At 55.7% G+C, this 22,195-nt stretch overlaps 1 protein-coding gene across 1 annotated transcript in view; it reads left to right on the top strand.

The window, feature by feature from the left end:
* Positions 1–4,242: 4,242 nt before the first annotated feature.
* The window catches only part of CNIH3 (cornichon family AMPA receptor auxiliary protein 3), a 90,152-nt gene continuing 72,199 nt past the window's right edge, over positions 4,243–22,195 (top strand). The window contains exon 1 of the mRNA XM_004761890.3: positions 4,243–5,008. Within this exon, the coding sequence (XP_004761947.1) occupies positions 4,928–5,008 (81 nt within the window). The 5' untranslated portion in view covers positions 4,243–4,927. The remainder of the gene's footprint in view (positions 5,009–22,195) is intronic.

Consider the following 22,195-nt stretch of genomic DNA (forward strand, 5'->3'; position numbering starts at 1 on the left):
TTCTGGAGAGATTCTGGGAGATGCCCCTCTGGGGTGAGACGAGAGGGGAGAATGACTCTGCCAATGACCAGGAGGAGGTGGGGAGCAAAGTCTTGTAGACGGGAAGGAGGCTGAAGTTGGGGTTCTGGAAGAGAGGAGACCCCTCTATGCTGTTTGACCCCCATGGCTCGGGGAGGAGGCAAGACCTCACAGACACAGCTGTGTGGTGCCCAGGAAGGGTGCACCTGGGCATAGGGGCTCCCAGCACTCCAGCTAGGAGGGAGCAGAAGGCCAGAGGTCAGAGGACCCGGGGCCAGGCCAGTTGGGATGGCAGCAGGAAGCAGGGTGGGCAGATGAGCAGTGGCAGAGAGAGGATCTGCCCAGTGTTTGGTGGAGGGAAGCCCCCTAGATCTCATGGGGAGCCCCGGCGAACATGATACTGAATTCCTTGCTAGTCAAGTGGGAAGAGGACACACAGTTAGATTTCAGTTATTTTAAAGAAAATGGAGAGGGGATTGATCCGGTACTCTCAAATCTGTAATTCAGAGTTAGCTCATCCACGCAAGTGCACATGTGCCACGCAAGTGGGCATGGTCCAGAGTCAGACAAGCCAGCCCACAGAGATGGAGGCCCGCACAGCAACAGACAGGGGCTTCCTGAATACGGTCACTGTGCTCCGCATGGAGCTCTCAATGGCAGACATTCAGCTTAGAAAAATCAGTGTTGGATAAATTACATGAAAGAAAACTGTTAAAAAACCCTAAGGGTGGGGCACCTGGGTGGCTCAGTGGGTTAAGCCGCTGCCTTCGGCTCAGGTCATGATCTCAGGGTCCTGGGATCAAGTCCCGCATCGGGCTCTCTGCTCAGCAGGGAGCCTGCTTCCTCCTCTCTCTCTCTCTGCCTGCCTCTCTGCCTACTTGTGATCTCTCTCTCTGTCAAATATATAAAATCTTAAAAAAAAAAAAAGAATTGTGTTTACCTCTAAGAGAACTCCTTACTCTCCAGCCTTAAAAAAAAGTCAGAAGTTTTATTGTCTCACATTGTTAGAAGCCAGAGAATAGGAAATTCAGGGCTTGTTTGGTGGCTTTGTCATGTTGTCAATGGTACTTCCTCCATCTTTTTAGCTTTTCCATTCTTAATGTGTTGATTTCTTCCTCATTGTCACAATATGGCTTCTGTACCTCCCTATATCATATCTGCATTCCAGGCAAAGAAAAGTGTATATCTCCTGAGCTCAAACAGTGTCAAATGGCTGCTTGTGGCTACATGGTGGTTAGGAAAAAAAAATAATAAAGCAATTTCCTTTCAATGTCTACAGTTGGTGAAACAATGTAGGTTGCTCTCTCAACATCCTTTCCTCAATACTTTTTCTCCTGCCTTCCTCTACTATGTCACGGGCAGTTCTTCTCCTCCTTCCTCTTCCAGCCCTCCCTTGTGAAGGAGTTATTTATAACCTCACCAATGAGGCTGGGAATCTTTCAAGTCCCTGACAGTTCTCACCACCACTAAATAACATTTGTTGAATTAATAAACTGTAACTACGTGCGGTTCTTATTTTCTGAGATTCTACTACCCCAGATAATTCTGCAGTTGAAGACACAAGATAAAGTAGGGCTGGGGAAAGCTCAAGAAAAACAGAGGCTAAAGTATGTATGGAACTTTGAAAGTCAGAGTGGTAGGATAATGGATTCAATTTTTGTTTGCTTGATATTTTATTTTGATGTAGACACTCCTGATTCCAGCAATGCTGAGCTAGGTCATTCAGACCAATCCTCCCACTAAAAACAATTTAAAAAGCTGAATAAAGTCTAAAAACATCTTCTGAAAAGCACCAAAGACTTAACCCAGAGAGTAGGAATTACTGTGGCCAAATTCTGAGGGTGGGCGAGATCCAGAGCCGTTGACCTAGCACTGGGAGACAGTTTTGCCCCTGGGCAAAAGATCAGCATTTGCTAATCTGGAGGAAGGGTAGGAAGGAGTCTGAATTAGGATTTTAGTGCTTTGTAGGGCTTTGGGGCAAAAGCCAAGTTCCAAGGGCTACGAGGGTTTGGGGCTTGATAACCACCTGCTTTGGCCGGATATCTAAAAGGATCACTCCTCGTGAATAAGGGTGAATTGAGAAAACCAGCCCTGAAACAGACGACGGTCTTCTGGTTACCCTAGAAAATCTCAAACCCTGCATTTGGAGCAAGAAAATTCTAGAATGTTCGTGTCCCCCACTTACCTGGCAAAAGATGTAGAAAATCCTCCGTGGGGAAAGAGGACATCATCTTAGTTCTCGAATTTCTGCAAAGAACTTAAAAAAAAAAAAAAAAAAAAAAAAAAAAAAAAAAAACCAAACCTGCTTGACACACAATAAAAACCTTGTGGATATCAGAGGAGCGAGGACTCCACAAGCACGAGCCCCCAGAAGCAAAAGACAATAGATCAAACCCGATGGAACTCAAAATACTGCAACGATCACATCTCCCTGTGATATTTTCTTACTGTTTTGGTGGCACATAACTTGTATGGTATAATTACAACCTTAGTAACTGATATAAAGGAATGGTTGATATACAATGAAAAGCAAACAGAGCTAGAAGGCAGCACAGCCCCATGGTGTCGATGGTGTCTGAGAGCGGCCAACTCTGGTGCCCGTTTTATCCTTTTTCATTTCCGTATTTTCTAAATTTTCTTGAACGAGAATTTATACTAGAAGACATACAAGTAAAAGAGAAAGTGATAAAGAGTGTAGCCCAGAGTGGGGCTGGATTCACAGGTGCAAAACATCCTCAGTTGCCCAAGGTCCTGTGGCCAGAAGGGCCTCATACTTGGATGAATGCTCTGCTGCTTCTATCTTGAGATTCTTAAGTATTTTGAACATTTTGTACTTGGCCTCCCCAGTCCTGCATAGCCCTCACCCAGAGGCATTTGAATGCTGATCGGTGGACCCTCTGTCAACAGCCACTGGGTTGGTCTGTTTTCTGTACTTCCCACTGAAAGGTGTCTAGTTTCTGAGTTGAAGGTGTGCCCACACAGCTGCAAGAACACGGAGGTATGGAGGAAAGCCCCCTGGGGCAGGAGCATGCAGGTCTCATCCTCGCTCTGTCCTGATGAGTCTAGGACTAGCTCTCTCTAAGTCCTTCCGTTTATCTCCAGAGCCACTGGAGTCATAACTGTGCATGGCGATGAACACACCCGGCTCAGAATTGATCAACAACTATTTATTTAGCATGCACTCTGCAAGACAGCAGGAGCTCCGAGACCCACTCTCACCATGTGCTGAAATGACTGGAAATCGCTTACAAAGGAAACATGGCACGTTTCCAAGATGCTGGGCCACTGGGGCAAAGTGTGTAGACTATAACTCTCCGCATAGGGAACGTGTAGCCAGACCCAGCCCCCACCCAGGTTCTTTCCTTATGTTTCCATTTAAACCCTTGACATAGACTGGAGTAGGCGTAGCCACTTTTTTATTTTTCAGATAAGAAAACCGAGGTTTAAAGAGGTTATAAGGGGCGCCTGGGTGACTCAGTGGGTTAAGCCTCTGCCTTCGGCTCAGGTCATGATCTCAGGGTCCTAGGATCGAGTCCTGCATCGGGCTCTCTGCTCAGCAGGGAGTCTGCTTCCCCCTCTCTCTCTGACTGCCTCTCTGCCTACTTGTGGTCTCTCTCTCTGTGTCAAATAAAGAAATAAAAAATCTTAAAAAAAAAAAAAGAGGTTAAGAAACTTTCACGAAAGGGTCCGACTCCAAAAGCGTATGCTCTGGACAGTTCCACTGGACCTACACCAATAATAGTCAACGTGGGTGCCTTTCAGCCCAGACAGGGTCTGGGTCTCCCAACCGCAAGTCAGATAGCGGGGTGAGGGGGCGCTCCGAGGGAAAACCGCCCCTGGGGGACTTTGCAGGGGCTGGGGCAGCGCGGCCAACGCGGCCCCACGTGAAGGGCACTACAGGAGCAGTGTTGGGTCCCAAGGGTTCGTCCCGCGTCCCCAGCCACACAGGGCCGGCCCACTCGGGCGACGCTGCGAGCACCGGCGGCGGCGGCCGCGGCGGGGCGCGAGTACGCACGGTCCCCTCCCGCAGCTCCCACCTCCTCAGACGCACGTGTTCCGAGTCCCCGCCCGCGCCGCCTGCCGCAGGTGTCCTGGGAGAGGCGGACGCGCACAGCGCGGACGCCCCCGCCATAGATCCGCGGGCGGGGTCGGGGGGGGCGGCGCTCGCAGCAGCGGGAGCCCGGGGCCGAGGTACAGGCGGCGGCGGCGGCGGCAGCAGCAGGTGGAGCGAGCTCGGAGGCGGGCGCGGCTCCCGGCCTGAAACCCGCCGCTGCGGCCCCCGGGGAGCAGGCAGGCCCGCGGGGCCCGGAGCCCTGTGCGCCCGGTCCAGCCTGGTTGCCGGGAAGGTCAGGTCGCCGCGCGGGACTCCCACGCCTGCGACCCCCGCAAGACCTGTGCTCGCGGGAGGGAGCGCCGGCGGCTCTGGGATCTGGGAGGAGCTCGCGGGGCGGCGCGGGAGGGTCCCGGGTGGCGCTCCCGCCTCTCCTCGGACTCGGGCGCGGGAAGCCGCGGCTCTTCGGGCGCTGGAGCTGGTCGCGTGGCCCTCGCCGGGTTTGCCTTGGAGGCTCTCTGGCTGCACTGGTCTGCACGAGTTCTCTACTGACTGCTTTCCTCGATTTGGAGACTGTTCCCGCCAGCGACGCCGAAGCACCGGGCCGTGAGTCCGAGGGCGGGCGGACTGGCGTCCCCCCCCCCCCCCCCCCCGCCGCAGCGTCGGGATCCCGGCGCTGACCGCCGCCCCTGACCCTCGAGGCTCCCCTGCTGGCCTGCCTCCTCCGAGCCTCCGGCCTCGACGCAAGGGACCTACCCTGCCCCTCTAGGAGGGAGGGCGGTCCTCAAGTGGCGCTGGCCTCCGAGGACCTTCTTGGTGTGCGGCGGGACTGGGGTGTGCTCGGCCCCGCCGCTGGCCATGGCCTTCACTTTCGCTGCTTTCTGCTACATGCTGTCCCTGGTGCTGTGCGCCGCGCTCATCTTCTTCGCCATCTGGCACGTGAGTAACCGGCAGCGGCTTCGCTCTTTCTTTTAGCCCCGTTCCTCCCTTCCTTCCCCGCTTTCTCTGAAGTACACCTGACCGTGGAGCTAGGGGCGGACGGCGCCAGCCGCCGCGCACCTACAGGATGGACCCTCGGCCGGTCCGGTCCCGGGTCAGGGGGACAGTTAGGGGCATCCCGAATCCGCGGCGCGCGCGCCCTTGGTGCCTGGCTGCTGGCGGGGGGCGGAGGGAGCTCTGGTTCCCTGGCGAGGCCCCAGTGCTGGGCCCGCGGCACGCGGCGGCGCCCCCGCCTACCCTGCTTCTTCCTACCCGCGGGGAGCGAAGGAGCGGCGCCGCTGCCGTCCCGGCAATTAGTCGAGTAACTGTAACAATTAAACATTGAAAATGTCAGCGTCTGCGGTGGGTTGCGTTTAGACACGTTTGGAGACAAAACGGAGACACCACAGGAGCGCCGTTGGAGAGGGCGCGCAGTGAGCGGGGCCTGGAGGAGACGGGACCAGCGGCGGGGATCGCCTGTCCCGTGGGGGGGAAGCCCCGGCGGGCCACGAGTTTCCCCCTCCTCCGCTGTCCCCGGGCCCAGCCACAAAGTCGCTGCAAGGCCCCGCGCAGGTGGCAGACTCCCCGCTCCAGCGTCCCGCCGTCCTTCCCGGGCTGCGCCCGGCTGGGAGCGGTGGAGGTGGGCCCGGGTTCTGCAGGTGCAGTGGGGGTCTAGGACGTGCAGCACTTCTGCATAAGGGGAGGGGGAGGCCGCAGTACAGATCGGTGCCACACTTGGCAAGCGCTCCCAGGGGCCCCTTCTCTGAGGGCCCCTTTCCCTCGCCAGCGGGGAGCTGGTGGGTAGAAGAACAGCGGAAGTCTGGAGTTCCAGACTGAGCCCGCAGATTGCAACCTCACCGACCTGCGAGTCTGGGGGTGGACAGGGACCCTGGCAGGGGTTCCTGGAGGCTGGTCTCTGTCTCGGACCAGCCTTCCAGAGCTCGTGTGCAGGGGCAGTTGCCCCACGGGAAGAGCTGCAGGCTGGGTGGGATGCTGGTGTTTCCTGGGGCAATTTCTGGAGTGAGAGGATTTATCTCAAGAACGAACTAAGCTAGAGCAGGTCCTGTTACAGGGCTTCCCAGGAGTGAGGAAAAGGAACAGGTTAACATTTCCTTTCACATCCCCAAAGCGAGAGTTGACCTAGGTGGTCCCCAGGCTTCCTCTTGCATCTAGATTGTGCAAGTCTGTGAATCAGTTGGTTTAGGAAGGTGGAGGAGCGTTGGAGAAGAAATTCAGACACAGGAATTTCTGGGCTGATCAAAAAATCAGGCGGTGAAAGTGATGGGATTTTGTGGTCTCTCCTCTGTCCCCGGATTCTGGGTCTAATTCTTTTTGCAGAAAGGAGCCTAGGGGTTGTTGACATTGTTAAGGGAGAATGAAACTCTACCTAATTTAGAATAAATAGGGGTGCAGAACAGATCACACCCAAACAGTGCGGCACGTACCTGCCTGTGTGTTTCAGTGGAGCTTTCTGTGTTTCCCCGGATCTGGGGAGTTATTTGGATTCCAGAAGGCTAACAACTCCCTTTTCGGCAATACTTCAGCTGCTGTTTCTTTATGTTTTTGTCTTGGCCAGAGGGTGGCGGGTAGCCGTGAGCTCCATCAAACTGTCAGCCCCAGGAGCAGAGCAGGTAACCAGCAAGAAGAATTTCCTCTCCCTCAGGGGAAGATAATAAATAATTCAAGAGCAGATTAATTAAGTGGATGGTGTGTGCAGCTGGTTGACCTGTGAATTGAAGCTGGCCGGTGGGGTGATTCCCCTCAGCCTCCGTTCAGGTTTCAGGCGCGCACCCCCTTGTCGGGGGAATAGTTCGAATGCTGGCGGGTCCTGACCAGCTTCCCAGTGGGAGTGTCATGTCAAGATTCCAGTTTCTGATAATAAAAAGAACCTGTGCTCTTTGAATTCCGATTATGAAGAGCGTGGCCAAGTCTCCAGCTCCTGTTCTTTCCTGTATATTTCCCTTCCCGCTGCCTCGGAATCAAACAGCCCAGAGCCTCCCCATGTTGATTTGGCTCCCAAGCATTGAAAGGGGAAATCGATGCACATGTGGTGTGTGTGGGTGTTGCCAATAGGGTGGTAATTACTTCCATGAAAGTTTAGGCTGTGCGTTTGCTTTGCTGGCTTCTTATCTTCCTTATATATTTTTTTGATCTGATAAGCCATATCGATTGCTTAGCTTATTGTAACATCCCCAGAGAATACAAGGTGCACTTAGCAATATACTACAGTTCAAAATCCTGCCAGTCGCTGTGTGTTGGTTCTAAGACAGGAAGACGGCACCTTTTTCTTACTTAATGATACACGCCTTCCTAGAGGGAATGATAGTAGCTACCACTTAAGGACCGAGTCCCACCAGCCAGTTCTAGGCACTCAGTGAGGACCTGTCACAGGTCCCTCTAGGTGTTTACTTCCCCTGGAGGCCCAGGGGAAAGGGGGTTGTGGCCATATCCACATTGCTTTCAGGTCTTGTGTTTTACTTTGAAAATTTATTTGCATCTGTTTTCAAATGAAAGGAATTTGAATGGCAGATTAATTTTTTAATCAACCACTATTTGCCACATTTGGAACATTCAGAATAAAAGTGAGGGTGTGATTTTCTTTTGGGGTGTGTGTGTGTGTGTGTGTGTGTGTGTGGCTGTGCATGCCTTCAGGCACATGGTTTCTGCTCCTGGAAGTCCTTCATTCCTCACAGCTGGCATTTTATAGATCCAGGGAACTGTGGATCAGAGAGGTCATGAAACTTGCCCGAGGTTGCACAGCTGGTGTGTGCTGGAGCTGGGATTTGAGCCGCACCTGAGCCTGGTGTGCCCATGTCGTCTTTCTAACTCAAGTCACTATCTTTGGCTTGTTTAACTTTGATAATAGTAGCTAATGTTTTTACACAGTGGATTACCTTTCTGTATAAATGAAATATTTGGGTCCAGAATTTCTGATTGGAGTTACAACAACAGAAACGACTGACACATTATATATCCTTTGAAAAAAGAGGAGATCCTATTTCAGTCTTTAAAAATCTAGTATTTCTGCTTATAAAATGATACAGGTTCCTTGCTGAAAAATTTGAACATACATATATGGAACAAAGTCACCATTAATCATGTTCTCCAGAAAAGATTTGGGGGTTTCTTCTTTCAAACATTACATATCCATGTATCTTAAAAAATTGCATATGGGGGCACCTGGGTGGCTCAGTGGGTTAAGCCTCTGCTTTCGTCTCAGGTCATGATCTCAGGGTCCTGGGATCGAGCCCCAAATCAGGCTTTCCGCTCAGTGGGGAGCCTGCTTCCCCCTCTCTCTCTGCCTGCCTCTCTGCCTACTTGTGATCTCTCTCTCTCTGTGTCAAATGAATAAATTAAAAAAAAATTGCATATGGATGTTTAGGAGGAAGCAAGGTGTTCTGAAGAGTTTCAAATGTGAAGTGATTTCTCTTTCCAGACAATGTAAAATGAACAGTGTTTACTGACAAAAGCACACTCAGCTCTGCCTTGGCCTTTTGCAGGCGGTCGCATTTATATAAATATAGATGAAACCATTCTTGGATCAAAGACCCATTTCAGATTTCTAGCTTTCAAAGTTTTTTTTTTTTTTTTCATTTGTTATTTAAATACACAGAGTCACTTGTAAGGCCTCTGAATTTTTACAAGATACAAATAAAATGAATTCCTGATAATATTTCTTTGGACTCCGGGCAGCATTTTGCTGTGGGAGGGCCTGCAGGGGCCCCAGCAGATGATAACAGCACGTACTGACGAGACGCAGTTTTGCTGGGCAGGACAGTGTCCTGGTGGAGCCCCGCGGCCAGTCTCAGCCTGCCGCAGATCCTGCCCTGGGGACCTGGTGCCCCTCCCAGTCTCTCTTTTAAATCTGGAGAAAGGACGTAGTTGATGTGATGTGGTGGGCTGCCTGGGGTTGGACTAGCCTGGCTTTGGAGGACTCCACTTTGGTCTGCTCAGCAGGCGGAGCTGAGAGGTCAGCGACGCTCCCTTCTGCCTGGGACGGCCCGTGCCTTCTGGCATGTGGGGTGGGGTGCGGAAGGAAGCTCCCCCTTATCGGGGTCCCCCTAGTTCTCTAGAGCTGAAGGGCACTGCTGGGCTTGTGCAAGGGGCTCAGCAAATACCCCGTGGATGATTTCTTGTTCTCTTCTGGCTGACATGGTGACTCATTTCTGAATTGGCTTCTGGCTACTTCTCTGGGACTGTTCCCTGGGTGGTTTGAGCACATGCATTTTCTGCAGTAGCCTGGCCTTTTGGAACCATGGAATCTGTTGCTTTTACAACAGAAGACTGGCCACGAGCAGGGGTGTGAGGGCCCATCTCGAACCTAGCGGTTCTCTTGTGGGGCATAGCCTGGGGACGAGTGCTGGCTGTTCCCGGAGAGCGTGCCTTCAGTAGAGGGTGACATCAGTGCTGCCTCGTGTCCCCTGGCTGTTGACGGCCTCCAGCCTCTGGTTTGTCCTCTGCCCCTACTCAGGCTGGAGAGAGGAAGGAGGGTGTAGAATTCAAGGATGCACCGGGCCCTATCCCCACTGCTTGGTGAAGTTCGGGGCCTGGTTGGGTGGGATGTTGTGGGGGGGGGGCACCGTGACATTTGACTTTGAGGTCAGCGTTCCTGAACAGACAGTAAAGGCAGAGACTGTTGGGAAGTCTTTGCCAGGTAACGCCTGAAGCCAGCTGGGCAGAGTCCCCTCCTGAATCACGAGGACTGGTGACCTGGCTTCACTCCTGTCCAGCAACTGTACCCCTGCCCGTGGCTCTGCACAGGGGTCTCCCCTACGCTCGCCTTCTGCTGCTCCCCCTCCCAGTATGTCAGCAAACCAGTTCCCCTGGCACCCCGCTCCCCTGGAAATGTGCTGGGCAGTTAGAGCCCTTGCCAGCTCTCCCTGGGATGTCGTTCTGCCTCTGTCGGCCACTCCCCTAGGGTCCTGCCAGGCCCCGGCATCTGTCACAGTCATGGGCCTCCTCTGTGTCTCCCACCTTTCCGGGGCAGGGGGCAGGGCCCTCCACATTCTGTTGTTTGGTCGAGGCCCTGTGTGACCAGGACCGTTTCCTGTGTTCTACCCTGTGCCCCCGGACCTCACCGACCTCCAGCCAACTCTCATCATGGCTCTTGGTCCCTTGTGCCCACGGTCCCCTAGGAAACCACTCGGCCCCTGTCTGCCGTCTGCTTGTGCCCAGGGCTGCTGGCGCGGGTGATATATGGCTCAGTCCTGGACCTCCAGCAGGCTCCTGGCCTGTTCTTTCAGCTCTTGTGATGCTGTTCCAGATCCTTGGCATTTTCCCAGAGCCCCCAAAGCCCCATACCCTCTCCCAGACTTCAATTCCAGTTGACAGAGAAGGTGGGGTTACTGGCAGGGACACCTGGGCACCTGGCCCATCCCCGAGCTGCTGAGTCTGCCAGCACCGGTCTCCTTCCCTCTTGGACTCAGAAGCGTCTCTCCTGTCGGGAGGCCAGCCCCTCCCCTGTGGGCTCCCCGGGGACATCACCCATCATGGCCCCCAGCTCCTGTGTCCTCAGCTGCTGCCCTCCGCTGGTCCATCCTTGGTGTCCCTGAACTCACGGGCCAGCTGCTTTGTGCTGGGCCCTCCCGATGCTGCTGGCCTCTTCCTTTGCAGACTGGTTTTTGCCTCCCTGTTCCCTCTTTATTCTTGTAGCAAATGTTCAGAAAAGCACCAAGACCGAGAAGCCTTCTGCTCCCGCCATCCAGAATCAGCAAATGTTAGCATTTTGCCACTTGAGTGTCTTAACCACCTTATTTAAGGCAATGTGTTTTCCGTTGGCTCCGCCTCGCGTCCCGCCTATTCTTGGCTCTGCTCTCGCAAAAGCTCTGGTGGCCAGTCTCCCAGTGCCATTCAGGGCTCCACTGTGGCCTGTCCATGGCCTTGGGCTCCAGTGGCCAGTCTCCCAGTGCCATTCAGGGCTCCACTGTGGCTTGTCCATGGCCTTGGGCTCAGGTGACCAGTCTCCCAATGCCATACAGGAGTCCTCCGTGGTGTGTCCATGGCCTCGAGGTACTGGCCCACATCCTCCTTGTGGCTCTTCCTCCCTTGCCCCCATCCCAAAGTGCCAGTGCCCTTGACCCTGTAGATCGTGTATGCGGCTATCTGCCCCACAGTCTGGTTCGTGCCCTCCTCCACCCCAGTGATTGCCTGCAGTGCCCGTTAGTCCATTAGTGTCGCCTCTGGCTGCCCCACGTACATCTGGCCCAGGCCTTCTCCTGCCCTTTCTCAGGATGCACGCCCCTTCTGGAGCAGCACCCTTGGTTAAATCTCACCGGAATGACTTCCCTGCCCCAGCTTCTAGGAGAGAACTTTTGAGCTCCTCATGTCATCCTCATACTAAACACTTTTTCTGGCTGCTAGGGCCTGCAGGGTCTGGGCCTAGGTCATGCTTTGACCACTTGGCTTCAATGTTCCCGACATTCTCAGCTTCTTGTAGTTCCTAGCACGGGCTGTCCTGTAGCTCAGCAGAGCTCAGTGGCTCTGCCCCGTCCCAGCCTCTGTCCTCAGCAATGCCTGGCTGTCTTGGTCCCTGACCCCGCCATGCTGGTACCCTGGTCTGAGCCCCTCTGTTGCACTCGTCCCCAGGGATTGCTTTGGATTGTTAGCCCTTCTGGGGCAGGAACTACCACCCTCACTTGTAGCCTGAGGTGCCCCTCACCCTCCACAGAAGTGTCTCTATGGTCAGAGCCCAGGGAGGGTAAAAGACACAAATCCAGGATCTGGATGATTGCCTGCACCAGCCAAGGTCCGCAGACTCTTCCTCAGTGAATGGTTTCCCCGATTTATCTGGTTATAGCAGTCATCTGGGTGCTTATTAAAAGTGCACTCATGGAGCCTGGCCGGGTGGTAGGAGCACATCTAAGCTCAGCCCGGCATCCCTGGAGTGGGGGAGACACTCGACGGGGCATCCAAGTCTGGAGGGCCACTCTGGGCTCGGGTTCTGAACAGGAGAGGTGAGGAGGGAGGGAGCCATTGGAGTGGGTTGTCAGATAGACAGGATGATGTTGGCTGGGATGATTTATGCATGCAGACAGCAGCCCCACAGCGTCTGGGGACACCAATTTTTGACCAGCGGTGATGGTGAGATGCGCCATCCTCCTCCTTCCTGTGACGCCCGGGTGCAGACAGTCCCCTTGCAGCTTAGATAAGGCGGATTTGAGGTTCTAGCCTGATGTCTCTGCCGTTTGGATTCCTGGTGAGATGCTGGTCTTCTGGTGGAGGGAGGTTATCAGAAAGGGACAGGGGCTGTGTCCATTTAAAGAGGCTGAGTGTATTCTGCTCCAGCCCTGAGGCCGTGCATAGGACCTGTGCACCCAGCTCTGCCGGACGGGAAGTGGTTAGTATCTGGGATTGCTCGCAGCCAGGACCCCTGTGTCCTAACATGGGGAACCGAGACTTTCTAGAACATCTTTTATCAGCTCTTGGAGTCTGATTAATTCCCATAAAGGTTACTGAAAGCTCCAAGTGCACAATTAAATCCTGAATTGGTCTCTGAATACCAATCTGGAACCTAACAATGAGGCTGGTGAATATTTTTAATGTGACATAGAAGTGGCAAAGCGCGAGACATTCTTGCATGCTGAATAAAATAAAGCCTGAGCGAAAACCACCGAAAACCACTGCAAAAGATACAGAAATCAAGATGAAGCTGGGAGACGTTAATGAAGTTTCTGACATTTCTGACATTCAAGCCAGGCCAACGCCGCAGAGTCCCAGGAGCACTAGCAGCCGGTGGGCATGCACAGCTGTCGAGGGGATGGCTCGGCACCGCGGGCCCTGGCACCCCCTCAGATGGGCCTCTGAGAACAGGGCCTCCCATCACTGACTGACCCCCAGGCCGTGCTTGCAAGGGAGGCGTGCGGCTGTCTCTCTCCAGGATCTTTGAGCCTCCATCTTCCCCAAACTGGCACAGGGCCCCAGTCCGGGGTACAGAGCTGGGCAGGGTGGCCCTGTCCCCTGCCCTCATGAAACTATTTGGCCCAGACTCAGCCTGCCTGGTCAAGCTCCCCCAGTTTCTGTGGTTCTGGCCCATGGCTGGCCTTTCTCCACGTCGGCCTGGCTGCCCAACTGGTGGTTTCTCCTTTAGGCACTGCTCTGCTCCTCTCATGTTTTAACTTCATTTTTTTTTTTTTTTATTGTAGCAAAATATATGTCACATAGAATTGACTATTTTCCAACCATGTTTAAGGGGACATCTCAGCGGCATTAAGTGTGTTCACGTCATTCCGCCACCATCCCTACTGTCCACTTCTAGAACTTTCTCATTCTCTCACCCTGTCCCCATGAAACACGGACCCCCACCCTCAGGCTCCTCAGCCCTGGCGCCCCCGTCACGCCATCATCCTGCCTGTCATCTTTGGACGTGGCTGCTCTCGGTGCCTTGTACAAGTGAGTCCTGTCCGTCCATCTGGCTGCCTGGCTCAGGAGCACGGTGCCCTGGAGACTCCTCCATGTGGGGGCAGGTGCCGTCTTGTTCCTTCTTGCGGTCGGAAAGCATCCCGTTGTCTTCCGATTTGCTCATCCCTTCCTCCGCTGGGTCCACCTGTGCTCTTTCTGTGAGCAGGTGGCCGGGGGTCTCTGATGCTCCATTTTCCCTGCTTCTGCGTGCATACCCAGAAGCGGAGACCTGGGGTCCGTGGGGATTCTCTTTACTTTCTGTGGTTCCCCTACTTCCACGGGCAGACCTCTCTCAGTCCTCAGCCTTGGTTGCGTGGGCTCTGGGCCCCGTCTTGACCTCTGGCCCCTGCCAGTGGCCTCTGTCTGCCTTCTTCCGGGACCGATGACAGCTACGACTGCCCCGGTGAACTCATGGGCTGAAATGCCCACTCCGTTTTGTTACGTTACTCTGGAGCCCTCAAGTCTTCTAGGCGAGTTGGTGAAAGACTATCTTTTCAAGTCTCAGCTTTGGGTCTTCATCCGTCAGAAGTTGTAAGCGGCTCTTGGCTTTGACCGGGGAGAGCGCCCCAGGAGGCTTCCTCAGGAAGACACAACAGTATTTGCCTGAGAATGGGCACACACACCAGAGTGAGGACCCAGGGGATCTGGTGAAAATTTTGTTGTTCAATAAAACCCAACTTGCATTTCTGCTCTCACAAGGGTGGGGGCCACAGAGGCTCGCTTGGCCTTGGTGGCTACCAAGGGTGGAGGGGGAGGCCTGGGGGCTCACGGGGGCCGGGAGGGGCCGGCGCCAGCGGTGGGGGGGGGGCGGGGGCGGGGGGCGGAGACTGTCAGCTCATGAGCGATTCGCAGAATGGCTTTATTTTCTAGCTCTCTTGAGCTACCTTGAGTCACAAAAGTGGTTAAAAAAAATACACCAACCCAGATTAATAAAAATATAATTGCCCTCTGTCTGTCTGTGTCTGTGTCTCTCACACACGCACACAGTTAGCACCACCATCAAAAATATTCCCTAGCAGGGTCAAGCCCTCACGTCCCTGGCCAGACCTTCAGGGAGGATGGATTTGCTTTTCTCCGTCGAGCTGGGGGAAGGGTTCGTGGTGGATGTGGGCTGGGGGGGGGCGGGGGGGGCGACGAATGACTGTGTGCCCGTTTGCCTTCGTGGGGGCGATGGAGACATACACCTCCCCCGACTCTCTGTACCTGGGGGCTTGTGGCCCAGAGCCCCAGCCGGAGCCTGCCTGCGGGTGGCCAACGCCTGGAACTGCCTGAGTCTGGGCTGGGATTGACGCCGCCCGGCGAGACTGGGCTGTAACGGGTCCTTGGCACTGGGCACATGTTTCTGACGGGATCATACCTGACGTCCAGCCTTCCCACTGCAGGAGGAACCGCAGGCCAGGGCACCAGGAATCCCTGTTGAATATGTCCCCCTCCTTCCATTCCTCTGGCTTTCCATTCATATTTTCCGGGATTGCGCCCGGCTCCGCCCCGCCCCCCACAGGTGCTCCCGTGGGCTGGGCGCTCCTGGGCGTGTGCTGGGTGATGAGTCCAAGGCTCAGGGGCTCCCAGGCCGTGAGCTCTCTCTCCTTCCTTCCCGCCCTTCTTCCTCTCTTGCTTTTGACCTCCTTTTGTTCCTTCTCCTTGGCATGGAGCCTAGATCTGTCGGAGGCTGCACAATATTACTTAGCCCAGCTGGAGGGCCCCAGGGCTGGGAAGTTAGCTGCCACCACATCCCTCCCCCTAGGCGAGGGGAACTGCAGGCTGACATTTCCAGAGCAGCCGCCTTAGGTAACTCTGCTGTCACGCCTGCCCGGGGTCCATTTGGACGCTCGGATCCAGCTCTCCTGCTGGGGAAAAATGCAGGGGAGGAAAGCAGAATCTTGGAGCTGACTTCCTATTTTTTTTTCTTATTGGCAACTGATTCATGAACCCTAAAAAAAGAGTTGATAGCAACATAGCCAGCTAGCTATAGCAGCCCAGATGGTCCCCTATATAATAGAGACATTTGTCTCCTGGATAAAAAAAATATTTAAATGTGTTCTGTGAGCTTATTGAGAAAAGGAATTAGCAACAGCAGGGGTTGCGGGCATGGAGACAGCCCGGTGATTCGAGCCCCATGGAGCGCAGAGATGAGGAAGGGGGAATTAGAGGTGTGAGGCTGGATGTGCGGGGAACCCTGAGCCGGCCAGAGATGACTCCAGGGTGCCCGCTGCGCCCCTTGTCCCTCCGGCACGCTGTGGGCTGAGGGGCCTGTCCTGACGTGCGCATGCGGAGATCAAGCCCTGTGGCCCGAGGCACGGCCAGCTGGGGAGGCTTTGTGGCAGCTGTAGGCAGACCAGGGCCAAAGAGGACACGTTTGTGCCAACCGTTCAATTCTACACTGAACAGATAGACAGATGATCCCCTGCTTCCTTTCTGTGTGGTCGCTGGGAAATGGTGTGGGCCCTGTGAATCCCCTGGGCCTGCCCAAAACCCTTTCAGAGCTTTGATTGTTCCCATTGTCGCCTGTCCTGGGCAGGTCACTGGGTGGAGATCCTGCTGGTGATGGAGCTTCTGAGCCATGGTGGTCAAGAGCTGATGCCAGCGGCTTTGTGAGGAGGGAGGGCGCAGTGACAGCCATGGAGTGGGAGCAGGGAGCGGTGGCAGTGGGGGGTAGGTGGAGGGGATGGTCTCCCAGAGCATGCAGAATCCTCATCTGGGGTTGGGATTGAACCAGGTGCGTGGCACCTCGAGCCCCTTCATCATGACTGGAGCGTGACTTTCCCAGGATGCTGTTTCTTGGAGGATGCGGAGGGAAATGAGAGCTTGCCAGGAAAGCGTGTGTGCTGAGTGCAGGGAAATGACTGGAGAGACATGTGTTTGGTCTTGACACCCTTTTCCCTCCCTGGCTGACAGTTGGAGACCCCAAAGTCATGCCCTGAGAAAGGGGCTGGCTGCCCCCTGAGTGGGCATTGCTGCTGAGCGGCGTTCTCCACACATTGCTCTGTGGGTGCCCGGTCCCTGCACCTCCCCGGGCAGCGCGCACGGGCATGCATGTATGTACACATGTGCACATGTGTGAGCATGTGCATGCGGGTGTGTGATGTGCGTGTGTAGAATGAGGGTGCCGAACACAGCGATCTCTGGGGTCCTCTCCAGCTCTCCTGTGGCTTGTGGTCTGCACCCTGTTCTTCCCTACCTCCGACAGTGGCCTTTTTTTCTGATGGTCTTCCATGTAGGGAACACATTGGCTGAGGTTTTAGAGATTGGTTCTGCCCTCCCCACCCCCATAATCAGCACAGGGATTCTGGGGAGCATGGGTGGAGGGCTCATACAGTGCGTGGGGTGGCAGGTCTGCAGAACAAGCCTTGACACAGAAGTCCCTGGATTTAGGTCCTGGCCCTCCGCCCCCCGTCCTAGAATCGCTGCTTCTGAGGATAGAGAGTCTCCTAGGCTCGGCTTGGGTGGTGTCCCTGTTGGCAGCCCCGAGCAGTGGGAAATGTCATGGACTATCCAGGCACCTGGATTCTCCCTCCTCCTGGGACGGTGCTCAGGTGGGAAATCAGACTGGTGTGAAAGGGGGCATAGATGCTGGGTGACCAGAACGGGAGGATGTTCCCTCCCTGAGCTCTCCAGCGTCTCTGTCCCCTCCCCTGTGCTCAGAGAAGGCGAGCTTGTCCCTGAAGCAGAGGTTAGCTTCCTGGGGCCATGGACGCTATGCTGTGTTAGCCCAGGGGACCTGCAGAAGCTCACGCCACAGGATGTGCAGCAGCTCTGCTGTGGCCATGAGACTGGCCCACCCGGGTGATGACTATCCACTGCCCATCAGGAGGGTCTCCACCATCTCTTCGTTGAAGTGTGCCATGGGGGCCATGTGACATGCCTCCGTGGCACACGGTTGGGCTTCATCTGACTGTCCCGGCCTCTGTCCCCTGCCTCGTGCAGAGCCGAGTGTGGGAGGCCCCTCCCAAGCCCTGTCTCAGCCACTGAATGTACCCCCTCTGCGTGCCTGCCCGGAGCCACTGTCGCATAATTAGCAAAGCCGACAACTTCCACCACTGTAGAGGAGTAAGCTGTTTTGCTCTGTACACGGGAGGCAGCATCAGTTGTCTCCCGAGGGGACAGGTGACGGTATTGGCTCAGAGCGAGGCTGTGCGCCGGCTCCTCTGTTAAAATTAGCTCCTCCTGCGTTCTAGAATCGTCATGAAGGAGCCAAATAAAGGTAGGCATGGCAGGATTCTTCCGTGGCTCTGGGAGGAGCGTGTTGTTTTCAGAAGTCAGTCCCCCAGCCACGGGGCCCGTCGAGCACTGGGAGAAAGGCAGGGTACAGGCCACAGGGACAGAGGAGTGCCTGGCCACGTCCCTGTGAGACCTTGGCCGTGAGGAGCGGCTCTTAGTTCGTGGACTCCCTCCCTCTGGGTCCTCTTTCTTCCTTTTTCTTTCTTTCTTTTTAAAAAAGATTTTATTTATTTATTTGACAGAGAGAGAGAGAGATCACAAGTAGGCAGAGAGGCAGGCAGAGAGAGAGGGGGAAGCAGGCTCCCTGCTGAGCAGAGAGCCCAATGCAGGGCTTGATCCCAGGACCCTGAGATCATGACCTGAGCCGAAGGCAGAGGCTTAACCCACTGAGCCACCCAGGTGCCTCCTGGGTCCCCTTTCTTATGTCAAACACCAGGGGGGCGGGTGCATTTCGTTCCAGAAAAAAAAAAAATCAATACAACAAACCAAAACCAAAGGCAGTAAAGTGTTTGGGGTCAAGGGCTCAGCTGTGCTATTAAGGGGCTTGTGGGCTATGGTGTGCTCAGCGGGTGGCACTCCTCCTGAATTCAGGGCAGATGGAGGGTTTGGTGTCCTTCTTGTTGATGTGTTTGGGATGGAGTCACACAATCAGGCAGTGCTGGAATCCCGACAGCAAGAGGGACCTGAGGTCATCAGGCCAGTCTTCTCGTTTGGGAATGGAGCTCCGTTAACCCCGAGAGACGGCACACAGCCTGTCCCGGGAGGCTGAGCTGCCTGGAGATAGGGTCGTGATGTCTGCTGGGGAGACCGGGAGATTCTGGGGAGCCTGGGGCCAGCCCTGCCCCCAGGATGCCTGTGCCCACAGCCAGGTGAATTCTCTTCCCTTCCTTGCAACCAGCCTCCGTTTCCTGCTCTGGAAGAGGTGCGGTGGCGGGGTCAGGGGCTCCCATGGCTGCCTGACCAGCCTCCCCTTCCCTCCCCCCACAGTGTTGCTCTTCAGAAAGTCTTGGCGGGGGAGGGGGGGTCCGGGAGGTCTCTCACCTTCCTCTCCTCTCTGCTGTGTTCAGTACTGCGGTTCGGTCCCACACGTGTCCCCAACCCTCCCCACCCCCCCCCCAACCCCCGACCCCTGCTCACAGCTCCTTTAGGCTCACTGTCTTGCAGAGGAAGTGTGATCTCTTGGTTCTTTGGTCTGTGAGTTTTCCTCCCCCTCAAGACTCTCCTCCCCTCCCCTCAAGGACCTTGGGGATCGAGGCGGGGTCTTGTGAACAGCGCTGGTCTCTGACGTCTGTCTTCAACAGGAATGGCCGCTGCCTTGCCCTCCCCTTGAAGTGGACTTTCAAGTAGAAGATGTCCTACTAGCTGACAATTTTGTGATTCACTCCTGGATGGGATCCCCTTGTCCTGCTCCCCACCCAAGTCCTCTGGTCTGTGTAGGAGTGGGGGGCGATCATGTATTTACCCCTCAGCATCCTCACCGCCTTCCTGAGCTGCTGTCCGCTTGGGGTGTCTGTGCCCAGGGTGGGAGGGCCTGGGGGACCGAGGGACTCTGAAACGCTTTCCAGCCCTGCCTGCTGTGTTGTGAACTGGGGGTTATGGGAATGGCCCTGAGCCCAAGGGATATAGGTCACCAGCAGCCAAGATGTCCTTCATGTGTGTCATCACCCGAGGGAGGGCTGAGCGGTCCTTAGGGAGCAGAGGCGGTTGAGACGGGCTGGAGGTCCCTGCTGGTCATTTCCCAGGTAGCAGGTCTGACAGTGGAGGAGGGAGGGCCAGCGTGAGGACAGGTGGAGGTGGCAGGTTCCTGCAAAACCGTTGACTTTCGGTCACAGGGTCACACTGAGTTATTTCACTTGGTGCAGTGTTGTCTCCTTGCTCAGGCAGGTTCGGTACCCGCGGGCCTCTGAGCTCTCTTCAGTGTCTCTGGGGTTGGGCTCCTCAAGGCGCCGAGGGGATAGCCTGGGCCTGGGCTGAGCCTCCCAGTGACCCGGGCGCCCCTGGCTGTCACCCTAACCTGTAGCACCTCCTCCCTGGCGAGGGGCTCAGCCTGAGGCAGGACAGGCTAGGCACTGTCACAGGGGAGGGGAGTGGATGGATGGGAAGGCCCCCTGTTGCCCACTAGACACCTCCTGGGAACAGTGTCCAAACACAAGTACCTGTGCCCCCAGGACCCACTCAGCACACTTCCCCCCACTGGCCCCTCTGGGGTTCCCACTGTTACCGTCCTCTGGGGACAGTGTCGGGGCCTGTAGCCACTCTGGTCAGTGCCTCCTCACTTCTCCGTCCCTGGTCCCGTCCATAGAAACTTAAGGCCTAGGGCACCTTCCCGCCGTGGTTTCCCTGTGCAGCCACCAGCACGGCCCAACACTCTGAGTTCTCGGGCCCCAAAGGAAGCCAGGCACACACGATGTGAGAGTGGGAGATTGTGATGACCACGGGGTCTCAGGGCCTCTGCTGGATCCCAGGGCCTCTTTAGAGCACCAGTGCATTTCCCCAGAGAAGGGGGCTGGCTGTCAGAGCCTGCGGGCCACTGCCCACAGCACCCCTGCTGTCTTCTCTGTCAGCGTCTTCATGCTGGCGTCTCTCGCAGGATGGGATACTGGCCTGTCCCCACCTCTGCGGATTCCCGAGGCCACTGGGCTCCCACTTTCCTTCCCCAGGACTAGTTAACAGAAAGCAACCAGGTTGTTGGAGGGGCGAAGCCGGGCTGTTCTGTTTGATTTGTCACGAAGGCTGAGCACCTGCGCTCCTCCCACGGGGACACCTGTGGCCTCTGTCCGTCTGTCCGTCAGTGGGTGGTGCGTGGTTGGTGAGAGACGGCTTGCCCTGGGAGGGCTGCTGCTTGTTGCTCGAGCGTTTGCTGTAGGAGGTGTTTGTCACCTGTGTCTGAGTGTTCCTTCCAGTTCTTCTAGATCAGCGGATCTCCAGCTCCTGGGTGCATGCGAGTCACTGGCAACCTGACACCCAGTTCTGATGGTTCCTGCCCGTGGGACTGTGGTTTGGGCGGGAACGCTGGTTGTGCTGTTTGGACATGGGAGTGTGTCAGTGATCTTTTACTTACGTGGCTGTTTGGTGCCCTTGAGGGGAGGGTGGGCATCACTGTGGAGGTCGCTAGTGCTGGGGGAGCACTGACCCATCTGGGGCCCGTTCTACTGGCAGGGACCTCGTGTCCCTGGCATTCTGTTACTGAAGATCTTAGAGTTATCTGTTTTTCTGTTGAGAAATCGAGGCACTTTACAGGGAGTGCATGGCCAAGACAGGCTTGCCTGCCCCCCAGCACAGCCCTGGCCATGTGCTGCGCTACCCTCACTGTGGTCCGCCTGTTGGGAACCAGTTCAAACTCTCTGTGCTCTGTAGCTACAGATTCGTCTTTTATCTTTAATTTATTTTAATTAATTTTTAAAAGATTTATTTATTTAGAAAGAGAGCAAGTGAGTGGAGGGAGGGGGACAAACAGACTCCCCCTGAGCACGGAGCCAGATGTGGGGCTCGATCCCATGACCCCGAGATCATGACCTGAGCTGAAATCAAGAGTCGGACGCTTAGCCGACTAAGCCCTCCAGGCACCCCTGTTTGTTTTTAAGGAGAATGGTCAGTGTCTCTGATTTCTCATGGTCCCAGAGCTGCATGTGTTCTGAGTAGCTCCAGTGGAAGGGAAGTGAGACGTGGTTGGTCCTTCATCTTGGCACAGAAAGCCTGGCCCTCTGGGGGGTTAGGCAGGAGGAGAAGGGGGGCATTGTGAACGGGGCTGCTCTGGGCCGGAATGTCCAAGAGGGCTCTGAAGGGACACTTGTCCGGGCAGCTGGACACACAAGTCAGGAAGTGGCACCTGCAGGCTGTCTGCACGCTCGCTGAGCATGTGTGTGCAGGGTGGTAGTTCGTACACTCTTGTCCTCAAACGCACTTCCTCTGCCTCAGCCATCATACACGAACCGAGGAGTGAGACCAGACCGGCCCCGGAGGGGATGGCAGCGCGCTGCGGACACACACGGGGTCGCGCAGGTGCTTCCAGCAGCAGCAACGGCAGCCACACAGCATCTTAGCTGCACAATCTTTTGGACAGTGGTTCCAGCCACGTAGAGGCTCCTCCACATTAGGAAACTAGTGAGATGGCACACAGAGCCTGGCTCTGTCTGACCTCTGCAGGCCAGCTCGACTGGAGTGGCTCAGCCGGGACCGGGGGTCATGGAAGCCAGGCCAGGAGGGGCGGGTTTGGGGAACAAGGGGGAGCCTGCCTTCGTGATGGCCGGCAGCCTCCAGGCCATGGCCGGATGCTTGGGGCACATGGGGGTGAGCCCAGTCAGGTCAGGGGACCCCAGAGTCTCCAAAGCCAGGCAGTGGGTGTTGGTGTGGCCGTGTGACTCTGGTGCGGTGTTTGGGTTGGGGCAGAGCCCGGTGACCCTGGGACCTCTGTGATTGAAAGTCCCGCAAAGGCCGGACCCGTGTGTGCTCCTAGCCCGGGCCTGCCTGGGGCTGCCGAGGGTGTGGAGGACATGGTGACCGCCTCTCCTGGGTGGTTTGGCACACGTGTGG

The sequence above is a fragment of the Mustela putorius genome, unplaced genomic scaffold (assembly GCF_011764305.1).
Source record: "Mustela putorius furo isolate JIRA1106 unplaced genomic scaffold, ASM1176430v1.1 tig00003942_pilon_pilon_pilon, whole genome shotgun sequence".
NCBI classification, from domain to species: domain Eukaryota; kingdom Metazoa; phylum Chordata; class Mammalia; order Carnivora; family Mustelidae; genus Mustela; species Mustela putorius.